The 14,567-nt window shown below is 39.4% G+C and overlaps 8 protein-coding genes across 8 annotated transcripts; 3 read left to right on the top strand and 5 right to left on the bottom strand.

Moving 5' to 3' along the window:
* Positions 1–17: 17 nt before the first annotated feature.
* On the bottom strand, positions 18–466 carry LOC132204830 (histone H4). The gene has a single exon (XM_059633639.1). It carries the CDS (start codon positions 423–425, stop codon positions 114–116), a length of 312 nt encoding a protein of 103 aa, XP_059489622.1. The 5' UTR covers positions 426–466; the 3' UTR covers positions 18–113.
* Positions 467–639: 173 nt separating this feature from the next.
* LOC132204826 (histone H3) lies at positions 640–1,056 on the top strand. Its single transcript, XM_059633636.1, has one exon. The coding sequence runs from the start codon at positions 646–648 to the stop codon at positions 1,054–1,056; it is 411 nt and encodes a 136-aa protein (XP_059489619.1). The 5' UTR covers positions 640–645.
* Positions 1,057–2,378: 1,322 nt separating this feature from the next.
* On the bottom strand, positions 2,379–5,186 carry LOC132204828 (histone H2A). Its single transcript, XM_059633637.1, has 2 exons — positions 5,136–5,186; positions 2,379–2,871 (listed from the first exon to the last, which is right to left on the bottom strand). Exon 2 carries the CDS (start codon positions 2,798–2,800, stop codon positions 2,426–2,428), a length of 375 nt encoding a protein of 124 aa, XP_059489620.1. The 5' UTR covers positions 2,801–2,871; positions 5,136–5,186; the 3' UTR covers positions 2,379–2,425.
* An 810-nt stretch (positions 5,187–5,996) lies between these two features.
* LOC132204829 (histone H2B-like) lies at positions 5,997–6,799 on the bottom strand. The gene has a single exon (XM_059633638.1). The coding sequence runs from the start codon at positions 6,786–6,788 to the stop codon at positions 6,414–6,416; it is 375 nt and encodes a 124-aa protein (XP_059489621.1). The 5' UTR covers positions 6,789–6,799; the 3' UTR covers positions 5,997–6,413.
* Positions 6,800–7,025: 226 nt separating this feature from the next.
* LOC132204832 (histone H2A) lies at positions 7,026–7,436 on the top strand. The gene has a single exon (XM_059633642.1). The coding sequence runs from the start codon at positions 7,050–7,052 to the stop codon at positions 7,422–7,424; it is 375 nt and encodes a 124-aa protein (XP_059489625.1). The 5' UTR covers positions 7,026–7,049; the 3' UTR covers positions 7,425–7,436.
* A 3,063-nt stretch (positions 7,437–10,499) lies between these two features.
* Positions 10,500–10,921, bottom strand: LOC132204825 (histone H3). The gene has a single exon (XM_059633635.1). It carries the CDS (start codon positions 10,911–10,913, stop codon positions 10,503–10,505), a length of 411 nt encoding a protein of 136 aa, XP_059489618.1. The 5' UTR covers positions 10,914–10,921; the 3' UTR covers positions 10,500–10,502.
* Positions 10,922–11,125: 204 nt separating this feature from the next.
* LOC132204831 (histone H4) lies at positions 11,126–11,458 on the top strand. Its single transcript, XM_059633641.1, has one exon. The coding sequence runs from the start codon at positions 11,140–11,142 to the stop codon at positions 11,449–11,451; it is 312 nt and encodes a 103-aa protein (XP_059489624.1). The 5' UTR covers positions 11,126–11,139; the 3' UTR covers positions 11,452–11,458.
* Positions 11,459–12,888: 1,430 nt separating this feature from the next.
* On the bottom strand, positions 12,889–13,878 carry LOC132204824 (histone H1B-like). The gene has a single exon (XM_059633634.1). The coding sequence runs from the start codon at positions 13,855–13,857 to the stop codon at positions 13,219–13,221; it is 639 nt and encodes a 212-aa protein (XP_059489617.1). The 5' UTR covers positions 13,858–13,878; the 3' UTR covers positions 12,889–13,218.
* Between the last annotated feature and the right edge of the window lie 689 nt (positions 13,879–14,567).

The following is a 14,567-nucleotide window of genomic DNA, read 5'->3' as shown; positions in this document are numbered from 1 at the left end:
ATATTTTGTTATTTGTTTAAATTTATTTTAACTTCATTGCTTATGCACACTAACGTGAATATTTTGGGTGGCCCTGAAAAGGGCCGATTTTCGCCGTTGGTGTTGTTAACAGCTTAGCCGCCGAAGCCGTAAAGGGTGCGTCCCTGCCTCTTCAGAGCGTAGACGACGTCCATGGCGGTGACGGTCTTCCTCTTGGCGTGCTCGGTGTAGGTGACGGCGTCGCGGATCACGTTCTCAAGGAACACCTTGAGCACGCCGCGGGTCTCCTCGTAGATGAGTCCGGAGATACGCTTGACTCCGCCGCGGCGAGCCAGACGGCGGATGGCGGGCTTGGTGATGCCCTGGATGTTGTCACGAAGCACTTTGCGATGACGCTTGGCGCCTCCCTTTCCGAGTCCCTTGCCTCCTTTGCCACGGCCAGTCATGATGATGCTGAGAAGCTTCGCTCGAAACAGATGCCTTCTGACGCAAACACGGCCTATATATGTACCGACGGTTGCAAGCAACGAACGGTTTTCTCGCCGACCAATGGGAGACGAGTGTGAGACCGTTGGCGAGGGGCGGGGCTTTGGTTTGCAATAAATACAGCACTTTGCTTCCCAAACTTCATCGTCTCGTCGCTCATCCGCCAGAGAACAACTTACCATGGCCCGTACCAAGCAAACTGCCCGCAAGTCGACCGGAGGAAAGGCTCCCCGCAAGCAGTTGGCCACCAAGGCTGCCCGCAAGAGCGCCCCTGCCACCGGAGGAGTCAAGAAGCCCCATCGCTACAGACCCGGCACGGTCGCTCTCCGTGAGATCCGTCGCTACCAGAAGAGCACTGAGCTGCTGATCCGCAAGTTGCCCTTCCAGCGTCTCGTCCGTGAAATCGCCCAGGACTTCAAGACCGACCTGCGCTTCCAGTCGAGCGCCGTAATGGCCCTGCAGGAGGCCAGCGAGGCCTACTTGGTCGGCCTCTTCGAGGACACCAACTTGTGCGCCATCCACGCCAAGCGCGTCACCATCATGCCCAAGGACATCCAGCTTGCCCGCCGCATCCGCGGAGAGCGTGCTTAAGCAGTAACAACAACGGCGAAAAATCGGCCCTTTTCAGGGCCACCAAAATTCTCAAGTAAAAATACTAAGCAATTTATGTATCTATGGTTTAAATGATCAGTTTACAATTTTTATTTAAACGTTAACGTATTTTAAAGAATTATTTTCGCTGATGCTTTAAGTTTGATGAAGTATAATTTTCACTAAAGCTTAAGCTTTGCTATGTTTTGGAATACTTATTATTTATTTTTTCTTGGGCAGCAATATTTCAATTTTTCATAAAAAAATTTGTGAGAATTCAAGTGGTGTTGGCTTCATTTTTATTTTTTAAATTTAAATAATCAGATTATCCTTGACTGACCATCCTTTAAATAGAAATAAACACACCTCAAGAAAAAAAGTTGAATTACAGAAAAAATTAAAATTGTCAAAGATTTCAGTTTTTCTTTTAGAGATTTCCATTGTAGATTGTTAACTTAATATTGTAAAAGCATTCTAAATTATTTATTACAGTTACGTCAGCAGGTACAAAAAAATAATGCCACGATTGATGATGGAATAAAAAAAAAGATTAATATATAATTTTCTAGGGGTCTTCTGGTGAAAATAAATATCTATAATTAAATTATTATAATTTATTCTTCTGGGTCAATTATATACTTTGAAAATATTATGTTTAGTAAATTTATTGACGCTAAAAAGTTTGGCTCATTGATTTACTATTTTTAATTGTACTTTTGCTACATTGCATTATTGAATGCAATTATTGATTGCAATAAATCAGGACTAATATATTTTAAAGCAAAACCCTGAACAGAAATGTGAAGTTTATCTAAAAGTAGAACATTGGTTGTCTGAATTTTCATTTCTTCCAGTCCAGTCTAGGAGCGTAAACTGGAAGGAGACAGAGGAATCTTTTATGCATAGGGTTGAGTTGTGTGATTTTTCCTGGTTCCCTTAATTTAAATTTCTTTAATTTCTGCAAAATATGGCCCTCGACAAGTTCCTCGGTGAGATCTGGCAGGCCAGGAAAACTGAAAATGCAGTTTGCAGATATTGAGATTTCCTCCAAATTCGGCGCTGCCAGAACAAGCAACATTAATGCAGCTCCAGGGGAAATATGAAAATTCCAATAATATAGGACATGTAATGAAAATGAAGTGATTTATCAATATACAAATTTTCCCTCGTTTAGTGTATATACCATTTATTGCTATTGAATATTTCAGTGCTAATTGATCATGAGATTAAATGATAATATCAAATTATAATAAACGTTTAAATTTTAATTCTTTGCAACTACAAATTTTAAATCGTCATTGCTCGTGTTCTTATTTGAATTTTTTGAGTGGCCCTGAAAAGGGCCGATTTTCGGAGTTCTGATGAAGACTTATGCCTTCTTGTCGGTCTTCTTGGGGAGGAGGACGGCCTGGATGTTGGGCAGGACACCTCCCTGGGCGATGGTGACGCCGGAGAGCAGCTTGTTCAACTCCTCGTCGTTGCGGATGGCGAGCTGCAAGTGACGGGGGATGATTCTCGACTTCTTGTTGTCGCGGGCGGCGTTGCCGGCCAACTCGAGGACTTCAGCGGCCAAGTACTCCATGACGGCGGCCAGGTAGACGGGGGCGCCGGCACCGACGCGCTCAGCGTAGTTGCCCTTCCTCAGCAGACGATGGATTCTGCCGACGGGGAACTGAAGTCCGGCACGGCTGGAGCGGGTCTTTGCCTTACCCTTCACCTTTCCTCCCTTTCCACGTCCTGACATGATAAGTTAGTTGAGTGTTGCGGCGGGGTCGACGATAGTGATGCCGCGATAGGTACAGGTTAACCTAAAACCTATCAAAAATAACCGGTTTTTTAGGTTAGGTAGGTTTTTTTTAAAAACCTATCGTAACCTAAAACCTAATAATTTTGGTCTAACCTATCAATTTTTTTCTTAGGTTTTAGAAAAAATTTTTTTTGAAAAAAATGCGGAAAATGCAGTCTAACCTATCAATTTTTTTCGTAGGTTTTAGAAATTTTTTTTTTTTTTGAAAAAAAAATGCGAAAAATGAAAAAAAAAATCGCGAAGCGTAAGGTCGTTTCATGCTAGAAAATTTAATTTTATGTCATTTTTATAAGTTAATTTTAACCAAAATTTAGAAACTCATTTTCAATACATAAAAAGAATATAGTTATTGAGGGAAATTTAATTTTATGCAAAACATATCTCACAAGTCGACAAGTCACATCCCAGCGCTCATCGCTGATTTATCTTTCTAACTAGTTTCTAGGCTGTCGACGCGAATATGTATATATGGAATAAAATTGAAACTATACATAGCTTGATTTAGCAATGTTGGAAATAACATGATAAAATTGATCAAACACGCATATCCAATCTGTGTATGCGCGTTTATTATTATTATTATTTGGGGTCAGGCCAAGTCAAAATCTTGTGAACCCATTATTGATATGGTGCAGAAGGCACCACCCTTTTTTTCTTTTATAACTTTATAAACTTTATTTAATACCATCGTTTTTTGCTGGCATAAGTGTCTTGGTGAGTAATTTTGGATAAAAATGTTATCTGGACCATAGAAGCCAACTTTAAAATGTGTTGAAACTAAAATATTGTTTTATTAAAAAACAGTTTTTCAACAAGAAAATATTTTTTTAAAGTTTGGATAAATTTTTTAGAATTAGTTTTTGGCACCTTAAATTCAATTTTAATTAATCTAGAAAGCAAATAAAAAACAAGGGAAATGTACATAAAGAGTCCAATAAATTATTTACTGCCGTTAAAAATTTGCGAAAAGCCGAAAAAGTGCACGGAGATCTCAGAAATCTATCAATGGAATTATGATTAAAAAAAAATTAAAATTAAATTTGCATTTAAAAAAAGTCAAAGTACTAACAATCATAATAAAAATATCAAAAATATATACGCGTACACATAAGTTAATGAAAATTATTTTCATAGTGATCTGAAAGACCAATTGGATCAACTTGAGACTGACGCCTACAAACATTATTGTAAATGAATATAGTCAGCAACATGTAACTTTTGTTGCTGGGCTATTTAAGCAGACAGATTAGATGTGAGCCATTTCCTTTTCTTTTTTCCTAATTTTTTTTTTAAATTTTTTTTTATCGAAGAGAATATAATAATGGCTAGTTCTCCTCCAAAACATGATCTTGCAAGATTATTAAAAATAGTAGGCATGCTGGGTGGCATGTAATTTTTCGTTGCATATTCTATTGATATATTTCTTAGATCTCCGTACACTTTTCGGCTTTTAGCAAACTAAACTAATCTAATCTAGCTGAATAACCTTAAAAAAGGCCAAAAAGGGAAAGAAATAAAAATGGCGCAGAGTGCAAAACGCAAAACATCTTCCGACCGTTTTGTGTTTGTTCATTTTTTAAACTATTTTTTTAGTTGAATGGAAATTGCGGCTAATAATATTTTAATTATTATATTGCTTTGTATGATCAATGATTGTGTTGCCATGCATTTGCAAGCTGACCTTGACGTTGATTTTGTGAGAGAGGGTAATGGTCAATCCAGGGTCAATCAAAAATCAAAATATATAATAAAAAGAAGAAATAAATTAATGTTGATAAATTATTATATAAATTAAAATAATAATTTGAACAGAAATTTATTTATTTGGCACTGCGTTAGGTCTACTAGATTTATTTTTGCTCATTCTGATTTTAAAATAGGTTTACGGTAAAATATTTAGATAATAGAATTTTGCAATCTTTGATTAATAACTGCAGTCAATTTTAATAGTATTTTTCTTGTCAGCCGCAGCCGAAAAAACTCATGAAATTATTAATAGCGCAACACCCTTTGTAACTTGTAGCTGTAAAATAAAAAATAAAATATTTAACTAATTAAAACGATTATCTAAAAAAAAAATAAAATAAATCGATGCAAAGCTATAAAAAAAATGTATCATGTTAAAGCACGTAATTAAAAAAAAAAAAAAAAAAAAATATAATAATAACATGAAGCGAGCGAAGCGAGCGCGAAATTTTTAGGTATAGGTTAACCTAAAACCTAAAAAAAATCACCTAATACCTAAACCTGTTACCTATTAAAAATAACCTACCTATCCTATTATAGGTTTTATACCGGTACAAAAACGGCATCACTAGTCGACGAAACTGGAACAGATAAATATTTTCTGACAACAGCTTCATTATATACCAATGAACCGGAGTGGGGCGCAAAACCGGTCGATAGGAGCAGCAGCGCCCTCCGAGCCAATCAGCGGAGAGGAAACAGGAAACTAGCGTTGCGCTGCGAGTGCGTCAGTGCGACTGGCTCGCATCACACACAACACACTCTCCGTCCCTGATTCCGTAATCTGTACTGATTCTGATATATACGGCCTAACGGCCATCGGCGTAGCCGTAGATGTTGACTGTTGAGATCAATTGTCAGCAATTGTAAATAATGTAAATCGCACTCACTCCGATGAGCCATCCTTAATTTTTGTATATTTTGTGAGCAAATAAATTCAATAACATAGCACAAAAGTGAATTGAATTGAAATATTATTATAAAAATTGATAACAATTTTTAAGATTATTCTTTTTAGGTTTTCAATAGTTTTTTTAGTCAAGAGAGCTGAGAGTAAAGAGTAAACTGTAATTTATTTTTATTAAAATATTTTTCACAGCTAAATTTATTAAATAAATTTATTAGATTTAATATTTTCAGTATAAAAAAATATTAAACAAATTAATTTTAATCATAAAAATAAAAATTATAATTAAATATTCGATAATGCAAATTTAAATTATTAATCATACAAAATCCTTATCAATTTTCCTTCTCACTCTCAATCTCTTCGCCGCTGCCGTAGCGACAACACACTGAATTATTATTACTGCCGGACATTCTTTGTTTTATACAGCTTTTTCCCTGGCGATTCTGATTTCTGATCATGATCGCACTAAATGACTGATGATGCATGAAATTCAAATAACCTGCAAGATTATAATCACTTGATTTTATTTTCTTTTTATTTTTAAAAAATACATAATTTGTTTTTAGCAGAAGTCATAAAATGTTATTAATTTCTATTCCCACGCGCTTTTTGCTTCGCAGTAAAGCCGATATGAGCTATTTTATTTAGCATTACTTATATTGTAATTTATTTAAATGCTAAAAGTTGCGGTTTAAATTGTTTCTGTAAATAATTTAAACAGTTAATTATCTTGCGACCGTCAATGGTGAATGTGGTGCTTGAGACACTAGTGATTAAAGACTAAATTATCAACTTTTGTATTTTGTATCATTGCTTTGCGTAACATTTACGTGAAAGATTTGGGTGGCCCTGAAAAGGGCCGATTTTCGCTGCCGCTGGATATTGTGGCGCAGCTTACTTGGAGCTGGTGTACTTGGTCACGGCCTTGGTTCCCTCGGAAACGGCGTGCTTGGCCAACTCGCCGGGCAGGAGGAGACGCACGGCGGTCTGGATCTCCCGGGAGGTGATGGTGGAGCGCTTGTTGTAGTGAGCGAGACGGCTGGCCTCAGAGGCGATGCGCTCGAAGATGTCGTTGACGAATGAGTTCATGATGCTCATCGCCTTGCTGGAGACGCCGGTGTCGGGGTGGACCTGCTTCAGCACCTTGTAGATGTAGATGGCGTAGGACTCCTTCCTGCGCTTCCTCTTGCCCTTCTTGTCGGACTTGGTGATGTTCTTCGAGGCTTTGCCCGACTTCTTGGCGGCCTTTCCGGAGGTTTTGGGTGGCATGGTGAGTGCGGTTCAGTGGCAACTGATGCTGATGCCTACTACGCTGGTCGCAGTTTATATTCCAAAAGGCCGGGGTGCAGCGCGAGCCGATCGCAGCGCCACGCTAGTTTCCTCTCCGCCGATTGGCTCGGAGGGCGCTACTGCTCCTATCGACCCGTTTCGCGCCCCACTCCGGCTCATGGGTATATAAACAAGCTATTGGAGTACCGTAAGCATCTGTTTCGTCGACTTGACACCGCCGCAACACTCAACCGTAGCATCATGTCTGGACGTGGAAAGGGAGGAAAGGTGAAGGGAAAGGCAAAGACCCGCTCCAGCCGTGCCGGACTTCAGTTCCCCGTCGGCAGAATCCACCGTCTGCTGAGGAAGGGCAACTACGCCGAGCGCGTCGGTGCCGGCGCCCCCGTCTACCTGGCCGCCGTCATGGAATACTTGGCCGCTGAAGTCCTCGAGTTGGCCGGTAACGCCGCTCGCGACAACAAGAAGTCAAGAATCATCCCCCGTCACTTGCAGCTCGCCATCCGCAACGACGAGGAGTTGAACAAGCTGCTCTCCGGCGTCACCATCGCCCAGGGAGGTGTCCTGCCCAACATCCAGGCCGTCCTCCTCCCCAAAAAGACCGACAAGAAGGCATAAGTCGTCATCAAAACTCCGAAAATCGGCCCTTTTCAGGGCCACCCAAATAATTCAAATAAGAATACATAAGCAATATTAGCTACCACATCTAAATTGATTTCAGAAATAGGAATTAGGAATATGAAAAGATTTTTGACTGAAAACACGGCTCACACAATAATAGTTGAAATAATTTTTTAAATAAATCTTTTTATTTTATCGTGGAATATATAATAATTTAAAAATTAATTATCTTAAAAATCTTTTATCAATTTATTACATTCAATGTTGCTGCAATTTCGACTTCCAAGCCATCAACTGCTACGGTAGTGACGGTAAATCTTGAAACAGTATAAGTCCTTATAATATTGTTATTTTTTTATTATAAATGAACAGTAAAATCAAAGTGCCTGAAGCTCTGAGAATTTATTTCTGAATGCTACTTGCGGATTCCACTTGTTCTTTGACTAGCCGACCATTTTAAATACAAAGTATTTTACTTCAGAGACCTACGAATGTACGAATTACGAATCTGATTTCCTCCGAGACACAATTGACTACGCCAAATATAAAGCTCATTTACATGCAAATTTGGACAAATTGAATGTATTGTAGGGAGCAAAATTATCAGTGCCTCACCCTACGTTTTTGAGATTCCTCAGTCATTACATATTATGTTACTGTTAATTTTTGGATAAACTAAATATTCGCTTTGCATTTTCATACGAATTCCAGTTTTCAGTTTACGCTAGATGGAAATAATTAGACCATAAAAAAATATAATGTAATAAAATATAAAATTTTACTGTTAAAAAAAGCTAAAAATTTTTGTGTATAACATTTGAGAAAAATTCAAAAGTAATTAATAATCAGTAATTAAGTAGAATTAATTATTATTTTGAGTTGATTAATTACTTCTCATTTTATTCATATTATTATTATTGGTATCCTTTCGAGGTAAGAGTAGTATTCATTATTAAAAAGAAATACTTCGATCAATATAATTATAATAAAGGGAAATATTAAAAAAAATTAAAGTTGAAAAATTACATTAACAAAAAGAAGCATCCTTTTCAAAATTGTTTATAATTAATTTTTATTTAAGACAAAGTATAAGAAATATTTTTTAATAATTATGCGTCACATTTCAGAAAATTGTTAACGGATCATTTTAAATTATTTCCCGTAGTAGTAGGTGTTTCCGTTTGACCACTTGATGCTGGATACGCACTCCTTGCGGAACCAGATTTTGCCAGCCTCGCAGGGGAATCCCTTGGTGGCTCCTGCGACTGCCGCGGCCGGTTCGTCGTCCATCGCCGATTTCTTCTCCGCGGTCATCTTATTCATCATCTGGCCTGCACTTTTCGGCTCCATCGTGTCGGCCGATCGGGCCATCGGCATCACGTCGGCCTTCTTCATCATCAGCATCTCCTCGGCGGGAAAGGCCAGGGCCAGGCCCATGAGCAGGACGGAGCAGAGGGCGGCGGACTTGAGCATCTCGGCGGTCAGCGACGACTGCGGTGCTTCTCCACCTTGGCCCAGCCGTTTTATACCTTTTTATTTTTGACGGCCAAGGTTGAGAGCCTTTGATGTGCGGCATCCCGGATTTTGCGTAAAAAATAATAAGAACCATTCATCAAGGCTAATAAGATGAGCGCAAAGAAAAGAAAAGAAAAGTGAAGCTCTCGGCTAAAAAAAAAAAAATGTGCAGAGAGCTCTAATTATATGAGCGCGTGCAAATAACTCGCTTGACTAATAAGCAGAGTTTTAAATTAAACGTGACCATGCTGTCAAGTGCCGGAAATATTTATCCACGAAAATTTAGTGCAGCAATTTAATTTGAGTGTAAAAACAATTGCGTAAAATATAAAAAGTTTTTATTTTAAAATCCAAACAAATAAAGAAACAATAATATATTAAAATCAAAATCTCCATTTTTAATAATGAATAATTTAATTTATAATGATGAGCTAAATAAAATAAAACTGATATATTAAAAAAAAAATTAACCTCAAACAGAAATGTTTATTTCAGTCTTTATTCGTAATATGAATAAGATTTAAAAAATTAAAATTGCTGTTTTTTTAAGAGTCAAAGTGATCTTCTTGATCATTTTAAATGTTTGCGTTTTATCGCAATTTACAAAACGTCTCTTAACAGTTTTGTTGGACCAAATAAATAAAATTGGACCAATTAAAATTTCATGCACTTAATATTTTATATTTATGAATTATTATTAAAAATAATAGATACTTTTTGAACGACACGAGCTTCCTGATTCATTTTTCATCTTTTACCATTTCATTACATGTTATTTGGATAATTTAATTCTTTAAATCACGATCTCATTGTGTTCTTCCATATTACGAAACGCGCTATGTCTTGCTTAATAGGCGGCTGTCAGATTTTAAGAGAACCCTTCAAGAGAATGCGATATCCAAGTTCCAAGGTCAATATTTATTTAGCGATGAGCTAAGTAAGTATGAGCCGCAATTGGCGATCAACTCTTGCTTCCTCACAATAATAAAAAGATGAACAGATAAGGAAAAGTTTTCAATTATTTTATCACAATGATGATTTTTTAATATGAAAGGAGATAATCTACATTGAGCGGAATTAGTAATATTTATCGTCAAAAGGCACAAAAACAATAATAAATGGAACAAAATTAACCGACAGAGAAGCGTAGCTTCATCAGAAAAATGAATATTTTCTTTTACCACTCAGCTCCTCGCAGCCAATAAAAAAATATTTATTTTTCTTTAATAAAATGAGGGGGACTAAAGACGAATACTCCATAATTTCAATATTAAAATCGATGCACAAGCGATTAATAATTATACATAAGCAAATGATTATTCAATTAAGTGATGCACCGTAATAATATATCAATGTTGTAGTTTGATAAGATTATTATTATATCAATTTCTTAGTCATTGAGAAAAGAGGGAAGAAAATAATAAGCAGTAGATCAATAGAATATAGTCACTGGGTTAGTGCATAAAGGGAACGAAAATTATAATCAATTTTTGCTTAGTAATTTTACTTGAGAAAATTGGTGGCCCTGAAAAGGGCCGATTTTGATGTCAAGCCAGATGCTTAAGCACGCTCTCCGCGGATGCGGCGGGCCAGCTGGATGTCCTTGGGCATGATGGTGACGCGCTTGGCGTGGATGGCGCACAAGTTTGTGTCCTCGAAGAGGCCGACCAAGTAGGCCTCGCTTGCCTCCTGCAGGGCCATGACGGCGCTCGACTGGAAGCGCAGGTCGGTCTTGAAGTCCTGGGCGATTTCACGGACGAGGCGCTGGAAGGGCAACTTGCGGATGAGCAGCTCAGTGCTCTTCTGGTAGCGACGGATCTCACGGAGAGCGACCGTGCCTGGTCTGTAGCGATGGGGCTTCTTGACTCCTCCGGTGGCAGGGGCGCTCTTGCGGGCAGCCTTGGTGGCCAACTGCTTGCGGGGAGCTTTTCCTCCAGTCGACTTGCGGGCGGTCTGCTTGGTACGGGCCATGGTGAGTTCCTCTCTTGTGAATGAACGACGAGCGACGAGACGATGATGTTTCAAAGCAAAGAGCTGTATTTATTACAAACCAAAGCCCCGCCCCTCACCAACGGTCTCGCACTCGTTTCCGATTGGTCAGCGAGAAAACCGTTCGTTGCTTGCGACCGTTGGTACATATACAGGCCGTGTTTGCGTCAGAAGGCATCTGTTTCGAACGAAGCATCACAGCATCATCATGACTGGACGCGGCAAGGGAGGCAAGGGACTCGGAAAGGGAGGCGCCAAGCGTCATCGCAAGGTTCTTCGTGACAACATCCAGGGCATCACCAAGCCCGCCATCCGCCGTCTGGCTCGCCGTGGCGGAGTCAAGCGTATCTCCGGACTCATCTACGAGGAGACCCGCGGCGTGCTCAAGGTGTTCCTTGAGAACGTGATCCGCGACGCCGTCACCTACACCGAGCACGCCAAGAGGAAGACCGTCACTGCCATGGACGTCGTCTACGCTCTGAAGAGGCAGGGACGCACCCTGTACGGCTTCGGCGGCTAAGCTGTTTGCAACACCAACAGCGAAAATCGGCCCTTTTCAGGGCCACCTAAAATATTCAAGTAAAAATACAAAAGCAATCTTACCATGCTTACATAACTTAGTGATTAATATCAATCCACACAGCAACTACACACACACACCTCACATAATTTGTCACTAATTCAATTTTAGAATTTATTTAAACCTCAAGTGAGACGTAAAATTACCATCATCTATCCATCCTTGAATAAATAAAAATTGTAAACTTTCTGCCGCACGCATCTAATCTACAGGGACAAAAAAAAAACCATTGACATCTCGACTTGATGAGCATGTTCAGAAAATTACAATTTCTATACCACACAGCATTGTTAATGGTTATAGACAAATTTTTTTAACCATTTTATTCCACATCTTAATATAATGATTAATGATCATTATATTATATATATTAATTATTATATAAATGGAAAATTCGAAGCAAAGAAAATATGATAAAAAAAATTCTTGTCATTTTTGGCAGGGAAATACATTTATTTTTCAATCTCTATATTAAGTATATTCTTCTTCGTTCTATTGATTCTATTTTATATAATATTGAAGTTTATATTAACGCAAATTGAACATCTGATTCTCTTAGTTTTCGATTTTGACTGCAAGAGAGAAAACTCCGGGAGGACTCGCAGTGGCGCACATCTAGTCGGAGGCAGGCGGCTCGATAGCCGGTTAAAAGTCACGTCACTGCTTCTCGGCGCCGGAGGTTTAGATTGGAAAATGCGTAAATGACCGTTTTCGTTAATGTTCGGGACAACTCACAAAGGCACATCTTGCACGAAAATAATTTATTTTTAATACCAATATCTATTTTCCATTTCACCAGGTCTGAGGTACTATTGACCTACAATTCAATAACAAATTCGAATTCATTTAAAATTTTAGAAGAATAAGGATTGTGTAGAATATTAGATGTGATTGCGATTATAATTAATAATCGTGAAAAATAGCTCAATCTCGGAGCAGCCGAGACACATCTTATTGTTAAATCATCAATATAATTATGTCATTTATCCGTGCACATAATTACTATTATCATTTTTGTTTTCTGTTATCAAAACCGCACGTAAGAAAGAAGCTCTAAAAAATTTTTTTAATTATTGTAAGCTTTAATAGGAACAGGAAAAATGTAGAAAATAATGCCTGTCACTTAGCAAAGTACATTTTTGTATTTTTTGTTGACTATGGTAGAAATTTTTCTTTAACACAAGTCGGGAGCGATCGGGAATAAATTTTGGTGGAGCAAATTTACGTCTATTAAAGGATTCTTAAAATACAACTTCAATATTAATTGCTTATTATTTTATTTATTATTATATATTATTTTATAAATTCAGTTTGGTTGAGTCACTCATATTAATATTTCCCAAGTAGCCATTTAATTGTAACGTAGACTCAAGCATCCAATAAAATTGTAATAAAAAAAGAGCTGTGGAAATTTAGTACAAATGCCATTTAAAATTAACGTATCATGGACAAAAGATTGAAAATCTATGCCAAGAACTGTCTGCCCATTATTAAAAATATGAAGTGAAAATATCAAGTGACGAAGCTAAAATAATAAGCTTTCTTTCAGGCACTTTATCAGAAGGAGAAATTTTAATTTGAAGGAAGGTTTAAGGATATTCTTTTATTTATTTTCTAAATTGTAACTGTTTTGATTGCTTGCGTATCTCTTATTTGAGATATTTGGTAGCCCTGAAAAGGGCTGATTTAGGGAGGGTGGTGGAAGACTTAAGCCTTCTTGGCGGCGGCCTTCTTAGGGGCTGCTTTCTTGGCTGCGGGTTTCTTGGCAGCAACAGGCTTCTTGGCGGCAACCTTCTTGGCCTTCGGGGTCTTAGGCTTGGCAGCGGCCACCTTCGGCTTCTTCTCCTTCTTCGGAGACTTGGGCTTCTTGGCAGCGACGACCTTCTTGGCGGCGGCGGGCTTCTTCTCGGCCACGGCCTTCTTAGGCTTGGCGGTCTTCTTCGGGGTCTTGGGCTTCTTTGCCTTCTCGGCGACAGGCTTCTTCGGCTTGACGGCCTTCTTCTCCTTCTTCGGGGCAGCGGCGGCGGCGCTCAGCTTGAACGAGCCGGACGCTCCCTTGCCCTTGGTCTGCACCAACTTGCCGTCGGTGACGGCAGACTTGAGGTACTTGCGGATGAAGGGGGCCAACTTCTCGGCGTCGATCTTGTAGGTGGCGGCGATGTACTTCTTGATGGCCTGCAGAGAAGAGCCGCCACGCTCCTTCAGGTTCTTGATGGCGGCGTTGACCATCTGGGCCGTCGGAGGATGGGTCGGCACGACCTTCTTGGCGCCGGTCTTGGCAGCCTTCGGCTTCTTCGCCTTGGCGGGGCTGGCGGGAGCCGGAGCAGCGGGTGCGGTATCAGCCATGGTAGGTGAGATGCGAGAGAGTTGCTTCCCAAACGAAAACTGACTCATCCGAGCACGCCGCTCTTTATATAGGGGAGGTACGAGGCTCTGAGCGCGCAGCAGCAGCGCCGCCACTCGCGGACGGAAAGTCGCTCGAAAAGTGCTCTCTTCGTGTTTCTCTTTTGACTTTGCCGACGCGCCCCGGCCGAACGAATCGACCGATCGACATGATTTACGTCTCAATCGACGCAGCTTGAGTTTTTCTTTCGTTTCCAATCTCTTTAGATCCGCCGACAACCCTTTGTGTTTTCGCAAATCGTGATTAAAGTGCAAAGGCAGCTGCGCGTTTCGGCTCGTCGGGCCGAATTTCGCCTTTTTTACGCAAAATCCGACCGGAACACTGGCGGACATTTTAAATAAAAGTTAATTTGGTTTACAGTCTTTCATTTAAAATCAAATTTTGACAGTCTGCAGGTCTTTGCGAGGGTGAAAATCGCGCGCAAAGTTGGGCAGGTCGAACAGGCAACCGCCCATCATTCAAAACCAATTGAGAGGACCCGAGACGTTTCTCAATTCCCGTTTTCCAGGAAATTTTAAGTTTTGAACAAAACAAAAATGTTCCACATTCAAAACTTTCTTTCTACTACTCCACAATTTGGACGGGAAAAATTAATCGTGAAATGTGAATCTTTAGTTTATTTTCCGCAGCCTTATATGCGAGCATAATTAAC

The sequence above is a fragment of the Neocloeon triangulifer genome, unplaced genomic scaffold, assembly GCF_031216515.1.
Source record: "Neocloeon triangulifer isolate White Clay Creek 2 clone unplaced genomic scaffold, ASM3121651v1 ptg000022l, whole genome shotgun sequence".
Lineage (NCBI taxonomy): Eukaryota > Metazoa > Arthropoda > Insecta > Ephemeroptera > Baetidae > Neocloeon > Neocloeon triangulifer.
This window is presented reverse-complemented; position numbering and strand designations above follow the sequence as displayed.